General features: G+C 36.6%; 1 protein-coding gene across 4 annotated transcripts; it reads left to right on the forward strand.

The window, feature by feature from the left end:
- The first annotated feature begins 1,190 nt into the window (after positions 1 to 1,190).
- LOC131060554 (pentatricopeptide repeat-containing protein At3g26782, mitochondrial) lies at positions 1,191 to 9,533 on the forward strand. 4 transcript variants are annotated; one of them, XM_057993812.2, is made up of 2 exons: positions 1,191 to 4,401; positions 4,586 to 9,533. In XM_057993812.2, exon 1 carries the CDS (start codon positions 1,707 to 1,709, stop codon positions 4,332 to 4,334), a length of 2,628 nt encoding a protein of 875 aa, XP_057849795.1. In that variant the 5' UTR covers positions 1,191 to 1,706; the 3' UTR covers positions 4,335 to 4,401; positions 4,586 to 9,533. The 4 variants fall into 4 exon arrangements, with proteins under 4 accessions (XP_057849795.1, XP_057849797.1, XP_057849798.1 ...); XM_057993814.2 differs by lacking the exon at positions 4,586 to 9,533 and having other exon boundaries at positions 1,191 to 3,887; positions 3,979 to 4,178; XM_057993815.1 differs by lacking the exon at positions 4,586 to 9,533 and having other exon boundaries at positions 1,191 to 3,493; positions 3,979 to 4,113.
- The last annotated feature ends 11,457 nt before the right edge of the window (positions 9,534 to 20,990 follow it).

Here is a 20,990-nt window from a genome sequence, read left to right on the forward strand (position 1 = left end):
GAGAAAAAATGCATGAAAATGACCAACGAAAATGGACGGTTCTAATCAATCCAATCATCTTGCATGGGCTTAGAGATGAGATCAACCTTAGATTTGAAAAATGAGGTTGTCCATTCTCAGATAGGAGACGCCTTCAGCATAATGACAATGATGTCACCATTTAGCTATAGAGTTTTGTGGTTAGTATAGGAAATGACTACATTTGATGTCAATTCAATGAATGAAATACAACAAACATTCAACTATCAAGATAATTTGAATCATCTTGCACTCTTTCTTCAACAGTGTGTATTGTAGATGTGTCTTCAACAATGTGTATTGTAGATGCACCGACTCAGCGAAACTGTATCATAAAATTATATCACACAAACTTCATATCCACAAAGAATGTGACAAATTCACACACTCAAATTCATACACTCAAAATTGATCGAGATTCACGTATTCAACTCAAAGTTAATAACCACTCGTCATAAAATTCTAAACAATGAATACATCTAGACTATCTATTTTACTATACCAAAATGATTAAAATCTACTTAATATTAAAATTATTTATTTTATATCATCCTAAAACTAAATATGTTTCATATTACATTTACTTTTAGCTTAATATACAATATATTAATTTTATTACTCTCACAATTTTTTATATTAATCAAAATAGATTTTATTACTCTCACAATAAATACATCTAGACTGTCTATTTTACAATACCCAAATGATTAAAATCTACTTAATATTAAAATTATTCATTTTCTATCATCCTAAAACTAAATATGTTTCATATTACATTTACTTTTAACTTAATATATAATATTTTAAAATTATTACTCCCACAATTTTTTATATTAATCAAAATTAATTGAATCAAAATATATAAATTTTGTTGAATTGGCCTAAATAAGCCACCGAGAAAGGTTAACCTATAGAATAACTAATATTATTATTTTTACCTTCTCCCTATAGAATAAAAAATTCACTTCATGATATCTTTTGAGATGAATTATTCTGACAGGAAAAGGATAAGATTATCCTCCTCTATTTATTGGAGCAGGGTTTGACTTTTGAGTGATACATCTATTGCAATTTAATTTCTACTGCACTGCCACGTATAATATTTTCCTACCAGCAACATCAGTGCGTTAAAAGCTCACATTTACGCAAAAAACAACGAGGACAAAAAAAAGGCGCAAGGACAAAACAAGGAGACCAGTAAAAAACTTGACGAAAAATCTAACGGCTCTTGGTGTTTGAATCGTCTTGTAGCCCTCCTCGTTAATTACATGTCGTAGATCATGAAAATCAGCTCGTCCATTTCAATTAAGGAGACGCCTTCGGCGTAACAAAGAAATAAAAAATCCCAAAAGAAGTAAAAAGGGCGTGCCTATACATTTTCCCCCATTAGAAGCCTACAACCTTCAAGTCTCCGTGATTGTCTCTGTATGTAAAACACAGGACATACAATTATCAATTTTGAAGTTGTGTGTGTAATTTGGTTCTCCTTGGTTTCCTTCCAAGGGAAACTTCATTTGAATTTGGTTAATGGCTTGGAAACAGGCCTTGTGCCAGGATTTTGAAAATTGATTTGATATCAGAGCTATCTATGCTACCTAATTCACGGAAACAAAAGAAAGGGAATGGCGATGAGCAGCAGATAATGCTGTTTTATCGCATCCCGATGAATACCATTCCACACTCATACAATGTCAACCATAGCTCATCTCAATCAAAACATCAAAACACTGTGTATTCAAGGTCACTTGAAGGAGGCTATGCATATCCTTCTTACAGCGCACGACCTTCCTGTACACTCTTCTACATATATTCATCTGTTGCAGGCATGCATTGAAAATAAAGCCCTTTCAGAAGGTAAGAAAGTTCATATTCACATCAATGACAGAGTTACATTTGCCACCCACAGTTTTTTACAAAATAAACTCATCAACATGTATGACAAATGTGGAAGCTTGGTGGACGCCCGCAGTGTTTTCGACAACATGACTGAACCAAATGTCTTCTCATGGAATATGATCATTTCAGCCTATAAAAGGCACGGCCTTCCTCATCAGGCGTTCAGACTATTTTACCAAATGCAACGAACAGCTGTAAAACCCGATCACTTCACCTTATCCACCGTTCTCCCTGTATGCGGGAACGTGGCAACTCTAAATCATGGTTTTCAGATCCATGGAAAGACCATTAGATGTGGATTTCAGTTTCATGATATCGTGATGAATACCCTGATAGCTATGTACGCGAAATGTGGAAGAATTGAGAAGGCGCGCGAGTTGTTTGACAGAATGCCTAATGCAAACGTGGTTTCATGGAATGCAATGATTACAGGATACGCACAAAATGGCGTTCTTGATGAACTTTTAAGACTTTTTGAAGATATACCCCAAAAGAACGTTGTTTCGTGGACTGCAGTCATTGCTGGATGCGCACAGAATGGGTTTGTTGAAAAAGCGCTGGAGTTTTTTAAACAAATGCAATTGGCAGGTATAGAAGCAGACTCGTCAACCTTTGCCAGCATCCTCCCAGCGTGTGCCAAGATGGGAGCTTTGGAACGGGGCATGGAAATTCATCAAAAAATAATCGAGAGGCGGTTTTTGCCACACGTAGTAGTTACGACTGCTATCATAGACATGTATACAAAATGTGGAAGCATAGAGAAGGCCCACAAATTGTTCGACGAAATGCCTCAACGAAATGTAGTATCATGGACGGCTATCATTACTGGGTATGCGCAAAATGGGCCTGTTCATAAAGCCTTGGAGCTTTTCAACCAAATGCAATTGGCAGGTGAAAAGGTAAACACGTCCACCTTTGTCAGTATCCTCCCAGCTTGTGCCAAAATGGGAGCTTTGGAACATGGTATGAATGTCCATGGGAAGATAATTGAAAGTGGGCTTTTGTCAAATGATGTAGTTGTGACTTCTCTGATAAACATGTATGCGAAGTGTGCTAGCATAAGTAAGGCGCGTGAAATCTTTGACAAAATGCCTCAGGCAAATGTGTTCACATGGACTGCCATGATTACGGGATATGCACAGAATGGTTTTCTTGATGAGGCATTAAGTCTTTTCAATGAAATGCCTGACCGAAATGCAGTCTCATGGAATGCAGTTATTGCCGGATATGCACAAAATGGCCAAGTTGAAAAAGCTATGGAGATCTTTAAGCAAATGCAATTGACAGATGTAAAGCCAGACAAATTGACATTTGCCAGTATCTTGCCAGCATGTTCCAAAATTGGAGCTTTGAAGCAAGGTATGGAGTTCCATCAAAAAATAATTGAAATGGGGTTTTTGTCCGATGTAGTTGCAACTTCCCTAATAGACATGTATGCAAAATGTGGCAGCATAAAGAAGGCACGTGAACTGTTTGACAGAATGAAAAATCCTGATGTGGCTTCATGGAACGCAATGATTTCAGGCTATGCAATGCACGGCCATAGCCAGGACGCCCTCAAACTCTTTGAACTGATGAAGTATTCTCAAACTAAACCCAACTATATAAGCTTTGTTTGTATTTTATTTGCATGCAGCCATGCAGGTCTAGTGGATGATAGTTGTAAATACTTCAATCAGATGATTCATTTTTATTGCATCATACCTACAATTGACCATTATGTATGCATGGTTGATCTTCTTGGCCGTGCTAGCTGCTTTGAGGGAGCCTTAAATTTTATCATTAAAATGCCAATAAAACCTGATTCAGTTGTGTGGATGAGTTTGCTTGGTGCTTGTAGATCACACAAGAATTTGCATCTAGGAGAATTTGTGGCAACGCTCCTTTTTGAGTTGGATTATATAAATACTGCACCCTATGTTCTTCTGTCAAACATTTATGCAGAAATAGGCAGATGGGATGATGTTCGAAATGTAAGGAAATTGATGAAAGATAGAGGGATCAAAAAGATACCTGGATGTAGTTGGATTGAAGTCCATAAAACAGTTCATGTTTTTTGTGTAGGTGACAGATCACACCCACAAACACAAGAGATCTATGCAATGTTGGAGAAATTGTCTTCGGAGCTGAAGGAGGCAGGGTATGCTCCAGATACAAAACCTGTGCTGAATGATGTGGAGGATGAGGAGAAGGAATTACTTCTCTGCCACCATAGTGAGAAGTTGGCGATTGCATTCGGGTTGTTACACATGTCCGCTGGGACAACTATTAGAGTTGTCAAGAACCTTCGAGTATGTGGTGACTGCCACACTGCAACCAAGTTTATCTCCAAGATTGTTGCAAGAGAAATTATTGTTAGAGATTCCAACCGTTTCCATCATTTCAAGCATGGACATTGTTCTTGTGGAGATTATTGGTGATGCTAACAGTGGCAAGCTATAAACTTACAGTTGCACTGTAACAAGATGCATGGTCACATTTGCAGTGGTAAGAACTGACATTCATTTTGTGAATATATGATATGTCTGAATTTTTGGAGAGCTGGACCGTGCCTTTGACTTGATGAAATGAAATTGTATACTATGCATCGCTCCTAGAGATACTGATGGTTTTTCGTTAAATTTATATTTTAGATTACCATTAAGGATCATGACATTGAATGAGTTTTCAGGAAGACTTTACAGTCCTGGACTGAAAAGCTGGAGGACGAGGTTGAAGAATGGGGAACGTGGAAAGAGTGGAATATGTGAAGCCTTGAAGGAAATGAAAGCTGCATTGCTAGCAGGAAATGTGTTGAAGGGTTATAATCAATTCTTTTCTAGAATTTGCATATGATTAACAGAGCATTCCTTCATCCTGGTTTACACATTCCTTTGCCATTTTTTGTTGTCTTTTAGTCTCGATTAATTATATGGTGTTATACCTACGTCAGTTCTGCCATTTGCACTGAAATCATGTGTTTCCAGGTAGATTTTGTTTTATCTATGATCCGGAAATGCCATTAAGATTTTCCCAAGAATCAGGGTTAATTGTCCTGAACTCATCAAATTTAATTGTTGGAATTCATTACTGCGAGGAGTGAAAAATCACAAGATGGCCTCTGGGGTTTCTGAAGAACCCTTTCTAATGTATATAAATCTGACTCGCCACCTATCACACAACACAGATAAGTTCTCTTCATAAAAACCATAACTTTTGTAAAAGATAGATGCTTATAACCTCTAGAATTATGGCTCAGAGGTCTGTGATGAGACTTCACATGCCAGTTTTTTATTTAGGGATAATATGTTTCTAGAATTCGGTTGTTTTCAAAGTTTGATAACAATAAGCTCTTTTGAGCTATCAAGGTTTACATACTTTGAAAATGAAAGAAAATTTTAAAGGGTAAAGTTACAAGTTTTTTCATATTATGATTGATATTAGAATGATGTACACAACAAGGCCTGTAAAATGGTATTAAGGAGAGGAGTGAATTGATAGGTGACCTTCTTGAGTTTAAATAGACCCTTTTAAGCCTAATTGAACTATGGCTTTTAAGGAGTGCATGGTATTTGTTTGAGTCTGCAGGTTTACCTGGAAGTTATATACTGATACAATTAAGCATCATATAGTTAGGGTTAACCGAGTAGAAAAGGAAAGTATTGTGGTCATTACAGATATGAAACATGTTAAACTTGGATGATTGTACTAAATCTTATGCAACAACCTAATGGGAGACCTGGCTTACTAAGATTGAGAGATAATTGCAGTATAAATAATAATACAACTTGATTGCATATAACCGAATTTACATTAGTAAATACTAAATCTCAAATGTCAAACTCTATATTGAATTTGAACATAGTTTTTTCTTGAATTGCATTGAGAGAAAACATTAATACATTACAAACTATCTCACGTGATACTCCATGAAATTTGTCACAACACTTGAACAAAAAAATATCAAAGTTCTTGACTTTTGTAATTGTTTTTGGGCGAAGTTTTGTAATGATGGATACAGTTTAAGCATTCAAAGATTTATACGAGTATGTCGCTAATTGTTTAGTTCCTGCCGTGAAACTAAAGCATCCATGGTGTTTTTATACACTGATTAATCCATACTCTACTTGCCAATTACAATTCAATTTTTCTAAAATTTGTTTTCTGCTTGTTAGTTCAGTGGGTTAAGCTGCAGGTTTTTAAGGCAAAATATAGATGGAACATTTTTTTCTGCTCTGTGATTGGTGTTCCATTTGTCTGTAGATTGTCAGAAGCAAGTGTTGTGTTATGAGGCAAGAGAAGGCACAAAAACTTAGTGTATGCTGATGACTTCCTAATGTTTTAATGCATGAAATATCAGTTTTCAGACACATCGTTGAAATGTCGATTCAGCAAAGCGGGGAGAATGACAAACAATGCCTATATCTTTTGACGGAATGGATTTGTTAAAAGGGCTTTGGAAACCTATAAGCAAATGCACTTGGCAAGCATAAAGCCAGTCTCCACAATCTTTGCCAGCATTCTTCCAGCCTGTGCTAGTGCCTGGCATGAGAGATTTGTAACAGGCCATTGACATACATCAAAGTATAACAGAAAGTGGTTTTCTCAGATGTTATAGTTGCAGGTGCCTTGACAGATATGTATGCAATATGTGGAAGCATAGAAAAGAGTCATGATCTGTTTTAAAAAGTATCCCCAAAAAAAGTGCTCTCATGGACTCTATGATTACAGGATATGCACAAAATGGTGTTCTTGATGAGATTTCAAGCCAATCTGCCTCCGGTGTTGGTGGCATTTTGAATTTTCTGTCTCAGTCAATGGTGTTTTTCTCGCTGCTTTATTATTTGATTACTTCAGAGTCCATTGGTATGCTGGAACACATATTGACCATGCTTTCTGTGTCCAAGATGACAAGAAGTAGGTGTGCTGAGGTTCTGGACCATGCTGTTAGGCACTGCAAAAACGGCTTCCTTTCAAGCAATGGTGACATGGCTTGTCTTCAGATTCTTTCATATACATTTTCTGTACATATCTACTTTGCTTGCTTTTACCAGTGCTCCGTTGTCTATATTTCTGTCTTGAGTTTCTTAACTACTGGCCAATTTACAGATGGAAATTAAAGGTCACTATCTGCAGGGCATTTTTATGACTATAATTCATATTTGGATTATGGATTATAGAGTGACTGTAATTTAGTGTATATGCCTGGACGAAATGCTTATCTGATTGGTCTTAGTATAATTGGGGGCATGGCCTATCTTTTTATCTGCCTTGAAGGTAAGAATATGCTATATCTTTTCATTTTATTTTTGTTTTCTGTTCTATGAAATAGGATAAGTTTCATACAGCAACAAGAATTCATTTTTTTCCTTTTGAACAACTTGTGTAAGTTAAAGTGTGTATTTGCACAATTTTTCTACAAAGAGAGATATTTTCCATTGTTAGTATATTTAGATTGAGATTTATATTTTGGCAGTAACAAACAGGCTAATCAATTGCTTAAACTAGCTCAGTCTCAGACAAACACACTTTTTTTCCAATAGGCTTTTGTCCAAATATTTTTGGCATCCACATTATTTATCTACCTCATAGTCAAGCAAAGCACATCAGTTCAAAAACATTGAAGGTGATGTGTACAGGTAATATCTAAGTTTTCGCATTTTTAATAGATAGGAAAATAAGACAAATTTTTGGTAGGTGTTTGTCTGGTAAATTCTGGAGGAGCCCAGTGGCATATAGAACAAATGTATGTCTGCAAGTTGGAGTCCTTGCAGCAAGATCAAAATTGAAAGCAACCTTCTCAAGGCCTTAAAGAACCTAGCAATGCCTCTGACGTGAGTTTTCAATGCCTTATAAATGGCTGAATTTCACTTTCCATTGCAATTCACAATCAAATTGTTCTTGTGTGTGTTCAAATGGGATGTGTTTGCCATTCAATTTTGTTTAAGCAGGCTTTGTACAAAATCTGGTGTGAAGGGTTGATCTTGTTGCCTATTTTAAACTTTCAGGCTTAAAGTAGCCTTCACACATGAGTCTTATGGTCTTATTTAAAATTTGAGGAGTTTGAGTCAATATTTCCAAATCAAATGCCTTGTTTTAATGAGTTTAAAGCGTGAAGTTTTCCCATCTTTTTGAGTCAAAGCTTTCAATGGAGTCAAAAGATATGTTTGGAGGGAAAACCTCTCATTGTTTCAGCAAACCATGTGTTAAGGGATTAACTGTATTTGAACAAGGCCAAGCTCCTACGTGGAAGGAAGGAAAGCCCTAGTTTGATGAGTTACATGTTGCTGTTCATGGCGGCCAGGGCAGTTTGGATCTTCAACAGAGGCTTGAGAAGCAGGTACATGCATGTATCACGTGTATACCTGTGAAGGAGGAGCTTACTCAATGTATTTTCAGTTTTCAAGGACATGCACTAGTTGTTTCAGAGACTGTTCACGTAGAATGAACTTCAATAATGGTGGAGAGACTGTTGCAAATCACAGAGATTGTTGCCATCAAACAATGCAAACACAGGTTTGCTCTATCTCACTGAAGTTTTCCATTCCTTTCATGGAGGCAAGGTCATTTTCTGCGTTCATAGTATGGGTTTTGGGCTTCTTTTTGCCCGAGCAATGAGAATAGGGGCTATGCATCTTTCTTTCATAGTTCTAGAGCAATGATAGTAATAGTAGGGTCTTGCTAACCTGAATGAGTCATATTCCTATAAAGAAAGATCACTGTCAAGATTATGTTGCACACTGAAGAGATTACATGTATGCTGTCCAAGCTTGGACACAGAAGCTCAAAGGATCTCAAATAAGACAGCCCATACAGGACCGTTATAGCTCCCTAAAAAGGACTATGCATATCAAGGCCAACTGCAGAGATACAAAGTATAAAGGACTGTTAAAGACTATCTCTGAGCAAGTCATAGTAGAAACAGAGAAATGACAGTCATAAAGCCCTCAGATACTAAAAGCAGCAAATGTTTCAACATTATCATAATGCCTTGTAATTGTGTCTCAACGCTATCAACAGACCTCCAAGAAAAGAGAACCTGATACAGATTACAACAAGAGCAAAGGTTTGTGATAGGGTTTTGATGCATATGGCAGTGATATTCTTTGTGACAGTCAAATAAAGATAGTCATTACAGTGATAAAGGCATGTATGAGAACATAAAAGACAGTCATGTCTTGTTGTTAAGTCTCAACCATGATACCAAGGGATCGATTTGTCAACCAAACTCAGTGTTAGGGCACAAAGGTCTTTAATATGTTGAAGCCAGATTATTAGATCATTGCTCAAAGGCCTTCAAAAAGACAGTCTCAGAATGCCTGAAGGAAAGCATACAGAGAAAGGATGCAAACCTTTAGAACAGTCAAAGGGGTATGCTATCATTATCACGGTAATGAAACATAAAGGTGCAGTGAGCAGGGTTTGACAGACTTTTCAAAAGCACAATGAATGAAGTTACAACAAGAACAAAGAAGAACATTCCATGGATTATTCAGAGTCTTTGACAGTCGAAAAAGCACAAGGTACAGATTTTAAAGATATTGCACAAAGAAGCATGTTTATGGTCCCTTTCAAGAATTTGTATCCCGTTTGCTCAAAAGGTCAAGGTTTGAATTCATGTGAATATAAATTGTTTTCAAGTGCCAAGTTTCAAAGGTGAAGTTATATTGTTTGTGAAGTGAAAGAGTAGACCAGGCATATAAACTTAGAATATGACTATTTCTCACTAATTTAATGGGACAATTTTGCCAGTATGTGCTGCTGCAGAGTAGCTCAAAAAGTAATATGACTAACATTGAGGGGATTGTATTTTAGAGCTTTAACATAAAGAACATCCTCTATTTAGGTCTTTGCATAAATTTCTATGGTACCCTTTCCATAAATTTGTGCAGTCTTCATCACCAAACTCAAATGATCCTCGATTTCATTTCTTAAGGTTGATGAACTTCCCTTTGTCACCACTCATGTGATGGGAACAACCATTGTCAATCACCCAAGCATTTGATTCTTCTTTTTCATGGAAGGAAGTATATACAATCATTGACTTTCCACTATCTTTGTTAGCCTACAAGTTACCAGACTTCTTACATTTTTCAATAACCCTTTTTGTCACCAAATTTCAAGATCATGAAGAGTGTTTCATTATTTGAATCATTATGATCCTTATCTTGTGAAGAACAACTATTGTCCTTGGAATAAGGGCTTCTTTTGAACTTCTCTCTTTTATTGCTATCTTCTAATTCTCTAAAAGTACATTTAGAAGAAAAATGACCAATTCTCCCACAATTAAAACATTTGAAAATTAACTCACCTTTGTACTTGTCGATGCCCTTCTTTAGTCTTCTCACAAAGTTTTCTTCTCTTTCATCAAATCCATCAAACCAATTAGTTGCTTCATCTTCTAACTTCTTACAAAATTTGAATGTTGCTTCATTCTTTGGAACATCTTTGTGAAACTGTCTCATCTCAAAAGTAGTGAGAGCACCATATAGTTGATCTATTGAATAGTTATCCAAGTCTTACATTCCTCAATAGAAAATATCTAATGACTATAAGATATAGGAAGAGATCTAAGTACCTTTTTCACAACCTCATTTTCTTTAAGTATCCACAAATATCTCTGATATCATTTACCACTTCATCCACCTAGAGCATATAGCTAGCAATATCTTCATCCTCTGACATCCTCAAACTCTCAAATGTGCACTTGAAGTTTTGCATCTTGATTTTATTTACTTTATCATCTCATTCATAAATGTTGTTGAGTTTTTCCCGAACCTACCAAGCAGTACTGCAAAACATCACCTTCACATGTTCTTAATATGCTAGCCCACTCAAGATTGCATTCCTTGCTTTGCCATTGTTTTCATACAACCTAATCTTTGTTGAATCTATTGGATGAGTAGTAGGAGCAATATAACCATCCTCGACTGAATTCCAAACTCCAAAGCCTAAAGAGGACAAATATGCTTCTATTCTTACTTTCCAAAAAGTGTAGTGTGTTCCATCAAATCTGGGTGCCTTGTGAGATCCATCTCACGCCATCTTGGACCTTTCTTAAGTGGTTAAGCTACTTTTGAGGAACTTTTCTTTGATACCAATTATTGAACACACTGAATACTTAGAGGGTGTGAATTAGTATCTTCAAAACTCACTGCTTCAACACAATTCAAATTTAAAACCCTTAAATAGATCAAAAATAATGAAAGATAAAGCAATGAACACCAATCCACAAGAGAAGACGATATTTTTATGTGGAAAACCCAAAAAGGAGAAAACGACAATGAGAAAAAGATGATTGGAACTACATCCAAATCCAACCTCACAAAGAAGATTATGATTTGTTTTAAGGCTCATTGCTCAAGGAAGCATGTATTGCTCCCTGAAGGACCTTATGAAGAGATTCACTACCTCAGAGCAAGATACAAGGACCTATTGAAGAGAATCAGTATCTCAGAGCAAGATACGAGGACTTGTTGTAGAGATTCACTATCTTAGATAAAGATACATAAAAAATTGAACTACAATGAATAAGCCTTCAACTCATAGCCTCCAATAATCTCTTGAGAATGTAGTTTCCCTAGGCTCAATGTCTCAAGAAACCATTAAGCAAGTCAGCTCCAAAACTTCTACCACACACTTTTACTACATCCCACTTTTCTTCTCCCAATCCACCACTTTGCAACTAATATGATGAAAACATCAAATTAGGTCAGCCGGAACAAGAAACAAGCAATGAACCCAACAAGTCAGCCTCAAAACATGTTTACAATGAAAGCGGTCAAAACCAAGAGATAAAGTGGACCTAAAACAACTTATTACATCTTTCTATGTAGCCTCAAACATCAAACATACTAGCGCACATCTTCTCGAGTCAACAACAGGGAATTGACCCAAAAACACAACTTCCAAATGAATTTACACCTTGCAAATCACATTGAGACATAACAAGACCCAAAGACAATTCATCACAACCTCTAATGTTGGTACAAAGCCCCAAATGCATAGCACAAGCAGGAGAATAGAGCCTATTGACCGAACAACCACAAATCACACTAAAAACAAAATCTAGACAATATGTGGCACCAGAAGATCAACCACTGTCATGCAAACCACATAGAGACATTCCATGAATGCTTAACAACATTCACATACAGCTCTTTCACACTGTCATACTAACACAAGCTGACACAACCAAATAAATACATAGTTCTTTATACTCAGAAGGCCTGAAAATACAACCGTGAGATAGAACAATATCAAACAAACTTGTGATACACTTCATCACTTGAAATCTAAACTGAGACATTGCACAAACAATATAAGCACGTCCACCAAGCCGTATGAGCAGAAACAACATCATGGAGAAATGTGGAGCATTTATAGACCAACCCTGACAAGCAACCAAACTACCAACATATTGCATTTAGCAAAAATATTTGCAACAACACCAGAGACTTGAAAAAGATAGGAGTGCAACATCCACAACACATACAAGCTAAATCTAAAATCGCAAGACTATATCTTTAAGAGTGGAGGAATGCAGAGCATTCTCCCAAAAAAATCTTCAAAACACCTTTTTACATTTTCACACTTCACCAATTTGCAGAGAATGAAACATCCTTGTAGAACCATTTGCTCACTGAAGAGAAACAAGAGAGATAGAAGAACAACTTGTAGTATGCACAAGACCATCAACATCATATCCACAACATCACAATGCTTCTAATTCTCATCTTAATTCTTTTGTTCCTCATCTTAATATGATATCATTACTGTTGATAACACACGAGGCAAGACATCCAATCATTAACTTCAACAACATAACACATCATCATCATCATCATCATCATCATACAAGAGAAAGCATCAATGACACCCGAACACACTGAGTGTAGACATCAACACCAAATTGAGGGGTTGACATCCAACCATGGATTTCATTATAGCCTAACAACATCTCTACGCATAATTGCACATGAGACATCAATGACAACACTGCAACTACACATGAGACATCAATGACAACACAATATGCTAATACCATATCTATTTCAATGTTCAACAAAAATGAGATAAAGTTCGAGTTTTAATATCAATGCAACATAGTATCATGAGTTGTGTTATTGGACCATCATTAAACTAATCTGCATGCTTTTTCAATTTTAGGCACTTAGGTATTGCACCCTTGGCAAATCCATTTTATAGTACTTGACAAGTGTCACTTCCTAAATTATGGTAGAGGGGCCTAAGAATCAACTTGTACCTATCTTGACTTGATTGCGAAATCAACGGTTGATATGATGGAGGAAATATGGACTACTTGTTCGATGCATGAGTAGCATGGGAACACATGCCACCTCGCCATCTCATAAATACCTCCACACACTCTCTGTTGTGGCAGTGTTCGATAGCATTTATGGTCAGAGGTGGTAGGATGGATGGGCATTTTTTACGCATGTGAATGGCTTTTTAAGCTGATGGTTGGTGGTTATTGTCTCCATTTGCCTGTGCTCAAAGAAAATTCAAACGGCATTTTTTTGGAGACATCTCAAAAAGGAGAATGATGGAGATATTTAAATCACTTGCTAGTGTGGTGCTTCATGCCATCCACCTAGTGTTGGGAGATGCGATTAGGAGGCAATGGTCATTATAGAGTGAATACGGATGTGGCCTCAATGTTTGTCGCCATGCTCGTTGATGCGAGGGAATTTGAGAATATGGTAGATACTTTGGCAAGGAAGCTCATCTAAAGCAGATGGTGTGGAGTTTGAAGGGCTTCATTGCTCGGGCTATCCCTAGTGGTGGCCTTATTTCAGATGGGAGAACGTTGAAGAAGCTTGGTGAGGATCACAATTACCCTCTACAGGTGTTTGCTGTCTGGTGTGTTGGCATGAACATGGTAGCGTGACGCAATCAAGCGAGGACTGACATCAATTTCCTAAAACAATGCATGGTGGCGGTTGTGTCTGCTGATATTTGGTGGGCTAACACCTTGGTGGAGGAAGGTGTGGAGGAGGTGGTTGCTACATTGGATGACGAGGCTGGGTGAGGTCTGACCATGGTAGGGGGATATTTTGGTTTTTGTTTGTCAATCCAAGTCTCCAAACGTGTTTAATATGGTGGGTATATACTCTGTAGTTGAATGGGAAATTGGGCATTTTGTTGCGTAAGCCCAACTCTCATTTGCTAAGGATAGGGTGGAGGTTGTTTTTATGATGGTTTATGTTCTATTGTGTGGATAGTGGTGGTCCTCGGGTGGTTTTTTGGTTGTTGGTCAGTCATCATGATATGCTCAAATAGGGCCTCTCTGCTGATAATGTAATATGTTTCTAGTATTGATATACGAGCGTGGCCCCAATAGAACCACATTAATTGATAAAAATAAATAAAAAATGTAGCTTTTTCAAACGCAATATTAAAAGTTACAAAATAAAATAATTCTTCAATTAAAAATAAAATATTTCTAGACTAGGTTACAAAATAAAATGATTCTTAAACTAAAAATAAAATATTTCTAGACTAGTATAGATGTCAAGACTATTTATTAGTTTTCTTAACTTTAATTTTTTTAAATTTTTAATTTTTTAATTTTTAATCAAATTACAATAAAGCAACAAATAATTATATACAATACTTACTACACTCATCAAAGTAAACACAAAACAATAGGTAAATAACGAATAATGCTTTTCTAAAAGAAATTAAAAATTATGCAAAAACAAATGTATTAACATAAAAATTTAAAATATGGAGTGGAGTAGGAATGGGAATGAGACCAAAATGACTGAGATTGAGGATGAAGTGAAGGCAAATTAAATGGATCCAAATGAGAGAGATAAATGGGAGCACACTAGGTACTGAGAATATGACAAGAGTTTTTTGAACATCTAGTTGAAGGCATAGATGATTGTTTTCATGCAAAAATCTACCAAAGCTACATCAAAACTATTTAAAAAGTTGTGTAGGAACCAATGGTGATCTTTGAATGGGTTTTTGATCCCTTTTCTTTTCTATAAAGGTTGGTGAAAATATTTGGCTACATAACAAATCACCATGGCTATGAAGTAGGGTTGGATGGCCCAATCTAGGGTAGTTGCACTACATGCATGTCCAAGGGTTTTAGCAAGCCCCTATTGCAATTGGAGACCTTAACTTCACCATGTGTGGATCATATTTATTGGGTAAACAAGATGTTGATATGGCTAGTCAATTGGAAGGCCCATATATGCATGGTGACCTCAGGACTTTTGGTCCTCTTGTTTTGACTCTAGATGGTGACTAAAATGTTTCTTTTTTTCTCAAAATTTAGTTATTTATGTGGTTGTTGGTCAGCTTGATGAGTCAAATGTTGTGGATTTTACCTTGGAGCTTGTAGTAGTCAATTTCCCCTCTGTCTTGACCTTAATTATCTGACCTTGAATGTGTTTGATTTGAGCCTAGGTGGCTTCTTACATCTTGGAAGGATTATGCACTATTTTGAAGGTTCCTAATGCTACTATGGATAGGTCTATTGCTTACATGAAGAATGCCTAATAAGGATATTTTTGAGTGTTTGTACTAATCTAGATGTAGTCTAATGCTGGGTTTTAAAAAGATGGAGTATTTTGTTAGATTTGAGATGCTACCAAGATCAATGGATTTTTCTTATTCTCTTTTCAAATCCTTGAGGATTGCAATAGGGTCCTTTTGGGAGGTCCTTGGTTCCCTCGTAAATTTGGTCTAAAAAAAAATGGTCTATACATGTTTTGATGTTGACAGGAAAGTTTTAATAAAGTCTATGTTTGGGTTAGGCTCCTATCCCATCCTTTGGAATATTGGGATGAAGAGAGCATGCAAGGCATTGCCAACTCTTAGTCACTTATTGTCCATCAAAGAATTCTCGAAATCCATGAAATGATTGGTTTTTCCCATATTTTGTGTGAATGCTGTTTTTGACAAGGTGTTACCAAATACCATTAAATTGTGTTCCAAGCTTGGATTATGTAAGCAAAGAATTGAATACAAGCCCTCCTCATAGGTTTGCGTTCATTGTCATAAAGTTGGGCACTTTTTTTCATTCATGCCAAGATGTCAAGAAGAAGCACCACATTCAAACAAGTATCATATCGTGCCCCAATCATGGGAAAGATGTTAAAATGTTGTAAGAGATTTAGAGATAAAAGAGCACTTTTCTATGAGGATTGAAGCTAATTAAGAAGTTGGAATTGAGGTTGTGGATCCCATAGGGATTGTGTGGGAGTCTCCTATTAATGACAAGATAAAACTAGATTCATTTATAGAGCTTATGAATTGTAATTGGGTTGAGCATGGATCTACTTCAAACAAGGCAGGATTGTTTCTCATATGACTTAGGCCTTTGGTTCCTCTTCAAAATTCTTTGAAGAGGCTTGGATTCAAACCTCCATGTTTGAAATGGTTCTTTCTATCTCTTTGATATGAGTTTTTTGTTGTCTTTTTCCTTTTCTTTTCTCATGAGGCCCTTTTTGGGTTTATGGCCTATTTCTTTATAGATTCTTGTATTTTGTTGTTGTTTAGGTTTTATCTTGATGTACAAGGTTTCAATGTCCTTCTAAAACTCTTTTTTGATTCATAGCTCCATCTAAAAGTGTTTATGGCCTATTTATTTACAGGTTTTTGTCTTTTGTTGTTGTTGTTTAGGTTTTATCTTGATACACAAGGTTTCAAGGTCTTTTCAAAACTCTTTTTTTTTTTTTTACAACTCCATCCAAAAGTGTAACATCTAATTAAAAACATAAAAAAAATGTCACTAGGATTAGGCAAATTAAAGAAGGCCCCTCGTCCTAGCCTTACACATAGAATTAGATTCATTACAACTATTATTTGGAGAACAATAGCCACTCACATTAGTCAAAGCTAGGATTTCTACCACCTCATTTGAACCATCACTTTCACAATCACAGTTGCAACTATTTGAAAGAGCTGCAACTACGTCAACTAGAAGGACTACTTCCGTAATCTTGGGCATCTCCACTATGTAATGTAGGCATATTTGCCTCCAATTCACTACAAGCATATGGTTAAGGAAGCAATTGAAAAATACCTCTAATTGATGAAAAAATCTTCTATATCATCATGAATCAATACAAGCCAACTGCTGAAAAGAGCATGGAGGCTTTGCAAAGTGATTGTGTGGCATCGAACATGTTCTATCTCCTACAAGAATGTCTAGGATCTAACAACAAATTTAACATGCCTCCCAAATGCCCCCACTTGGAGCTCCATCTATGCCTTTGGCAAACTCCCAAATCCTCACCATCCATTGCCTTAAGATCCAAATTTTTTATTTCTCTTTCCACAAACACCAGAAGTCCACCATTTCTTCCCCTAGAACATAATGTTTCCTAGGATTTTTCCCATCCCCTTTATCTCATTCCTTTTCCTTCATACTGTAAGCTCCTTGTGTTCTTTTGGACTTCTTAACTTTGTCAGAAGTATTAGTTGATGGAAACAAACAACTTTCTACCTAATCTAAGAGATTAAGAATGATTATGGTGACATTTTAACAAAGATGTGTATGATCACATGAACCTGCACCCTTTGTTGAACCCTATTCAACAGTTCAAAGATAGCATTGGGGCAACTTCAAGGTGTAGGATCCCGCTATTTGAAGTCAAACCTCCAAATGAAGGGCTGGTTCCCCGATAAAAGTTAATCCTATCCTACTCTAACATTCACTAAGGAAAGGGGAAAGAAAATAACTGAAAATGAAATTGTGGTTGTGCACCAAATGATGTTTGATGAACTCCTAAATTAGTTTTATTATGCACAATATGATCTTTATCAGCTGATAATACATGCACAATGCTCACAATGCCTTTGCATAGGTTCTGAAATGAAACTGAAATCACAAGGAAAATATCATTTCACAAGATAACTTCTAAGTTTCTAACTCATTCAATAGTACACAACATAAAAGATATGATCAAAACCATCAATACTTTTATTGATCAAAATGTGATCAAAATGCAATACACAGTTGATACAGAAATCTCATAGTAGTCCTCTTCTTGAAAATTGGAGATCTCCATAAAATCTTCCTTAGAAAGCATATCTAGTAAGTACAAACCATTAAGAGCATCTAAGAGGCGTCCCTTGATGGGAAATGAATGCTTTAATTGCTTCCTCATAATGCTAGGTCAAACCTTCTAGGTTTGGGGGAACCTTTTTTTTGATTTCTCTCTTTAAAAACTTCAGTCATAGTGTGGTTAAAAGTGTTGATGATGAGTTGTCCCTGTTCTACTCTGCAGATTCCAAGGTGATTGCAGGACTAAGTCTCCATAGCTGTCCATCTTCCTCAAAAATTTCCAAGCTGCTACTGATGTGCAACAACTGTTTTAACATGAAAATAGGGCATGCCTCCTATCTTTTGTAATTATTTAACCAAGCGTGGGAAAGGTCTCCTTCAATATGGAGTGCAAACTGCACCTACTAGTCCCCTTTATTAGTTGGATCAAGTTCTTAGTTTTAAGATCAGAAATAAAAAACGCAGAAGTACATAAACACTTGAACACAACAAATACCAAGGGAAAACCATCCTTCTTGAGGGAGAAAAACCTATATTATTGAATGATACCAAAAAAAAAATTGCCTTTACAACTTGGCCAATCTCATGGCCAATATAATGATGAAGTGAAGGTGTAATGTCCCGTTATGTGAATTCTTCGAAATATGAGACTATTAGCTTATACTTTATTCACAAGTGACTTCTTCTAAGTAATTAACATCAACCTTGTAGTAGATAATGACAAATACCACTTGCAATAAGAATTGTAAGTTACAGTATACCTATAATATATTTATGCTATTTCTAATATAACTGGATACTTATACTGTCGGTCCTGTTTTGCTACACATAGCGATAATAACTAATTCACAGTGTCTGATCGTTCCTTGAGGTATGCAGATAATGGTGCGGTGCTTGACTGTCACTCTAATCCGTGCAACCCGATTTAGTGTCAAGGCAGATGCTCGGCTGAAGCAAACCCAAATATGGATACAAGTCATTAAAACAATATTCGACCCTTGAGAAGACAAGTCGAGTGTCTTCATATACCCGCGTTAAGAGATGGAAAGGCATAAGAATGGATGTGTCTCATCTCTTTAATTATTATCATTACTTAATGATATTACTTTGATAATGATCATGTTATCTCATAACCGTTGTTTATCACTTAACGTATTCTTAACAAAAGATAATCGATTTTGTACTTCGTCGATTACTAAATAATCAATTCCTCATATTGGCGGCAGTATATCGATATCTCCTTTAATGGACCGATACCACTCTGTGGTAATCGCTGAATATGTCCACGCTTATGACCAAATCGAGTCTTGTACACTGCTGATCTTGAATTTGATGGGAGAAAGAAACTCCCGACGCTATAATAACATCAACACAAGTGACTATAGGTCCTTTGAAAAGTTTTGGATTGTTGGCAAAATCAACTCCTTGATGCTAGTGGGTGCAAGTTCAATGGGATTCAAAGCATGAATTGCCTCCCAAAAGGCATTAACTCCCTCACAAAGCAAAACAGATCAGATCCATCTGTTGGAGCTGCTGTAAGTTGGATTAGCTTTTGAAAAAGAGAGTCCCATAGTATCTCTGTTGTAAGTGGCACAGCTACAGCTAGAGCATGAACAACAACAACTACAGCCTCGATGTGATCCATCTCTGCCATCTAGATATGAATTTTGCCACAATCACTTCATTTTGTAAGTGTTCAGCAACAGTTCAGAACACATTTATGCTAAAGTATTTAACAATAGGATTTGGACCAGAATCCAGTGTTATTAAAATAGGTAAGAGTTGAGTTGAAGCAACTTTCATGTCCTCATATGACACAACAACAGTGATCTTGATATTCACATTTGGGCTGACAACCATCTCCCAATGTACACTGATAATAATTTTATGATGCTCTTCAAAGGTATAAATAAAGTGCACATCATTAATCAACTTGGGACTAGTAGATGGGGTCCAAGCACCATGCTTGAGTGTACTTCGTAGAATCAATGGTTGTAAATAGTCAACAAGCTGTGTTTCCCTACTAGAAACACCTAGTACCCTTGTAAGCAGTAGTGGAAATACACATATAACAAACAGTCGCTCGCCACTGCTGTTTTGGATTCTGATCTCTTATTTGAGATACACAACTAGAAGGCACATGGAGTGCCAACATCATCTCCAGAGCAGTTATAAATTGGAAGCATATAATTGTTGTAGTACTCCCCAAAGAGATCTGATTAAACCAAAAGGAGATTTGCTATACAAGTTTGAAGATTGTCTTCTCTAGGAAGCAATAGAGATGCAAGTCCAATCGGAGCTAGCAGACAGTTCATATGTATCCCGTCAAAAATTAGGTCACCTTTTCTTCCCTTGCACATCCACATACTTGTTACAAGGTCTTAGCACTTAATAACAATGTCTTAAGTCTGCACACTGTTCACAGAACATCCATCATTGTCATTCATCAAAACTGTCCACAACATCAATGTATTAAGTGAAAACGACTTCAAACATCTTTAGAAACTTCATACAACACTTAAGACACTTGAGGATTCTACTTTGCTTCCACCAATCCCTTGTCTCTGTCATTGTTTTTCTCACAAGGTCCACGCCAAGCTTCCCTAAGGATTTAGGAAGCACTACAATTTGACAGAGGTTTTAACCTTTTGTTCTGTCTCGATGATGGTGATACGGATGCAACAATATCACCACAAATAAATGTCATCAATCTTCTCAATTGTTTCTGTTAGACTTATCCAGATTACTTGAGCATGGCCTTCAAATGTAGATTCACTCTAATCTTGATCTTCATTGTACTGCTGCAGGTTTCAAGTCCTAAAAAACCTAAAATTCCCATCACCATGCCTACCAGGTCCCAATGTTTAGAACTTTGGAATGTCTTCTCAAACACATCTACAGTAAGTAGTTTTCTTTTAGCACTAAGAGTCAAATCCAGTGGCAATGTCACAAAGGTTTCTGCACACTGGCTTGTAGATCCAAATATGCAGTTCTGCCAAGCTTCCCTCATGGTTTCTATTTCATTCTCGTGGCTTCCAGGGGTACAAAC

The sequence above is a fragment of the Cryptomeria japonica genome, chromosome 8, assembly GCF_030272615.1.
Source record: "Cryptomeria japonica chromosome 8, Sugi_1.0, whole genome shotgun sequence".
NCBI lineage: Eukaryota > Viridiplantae > Streptophyta > Pinopsida > Cupressales > Cupressaceae > Cryptomeria > Cryptomeria japonica.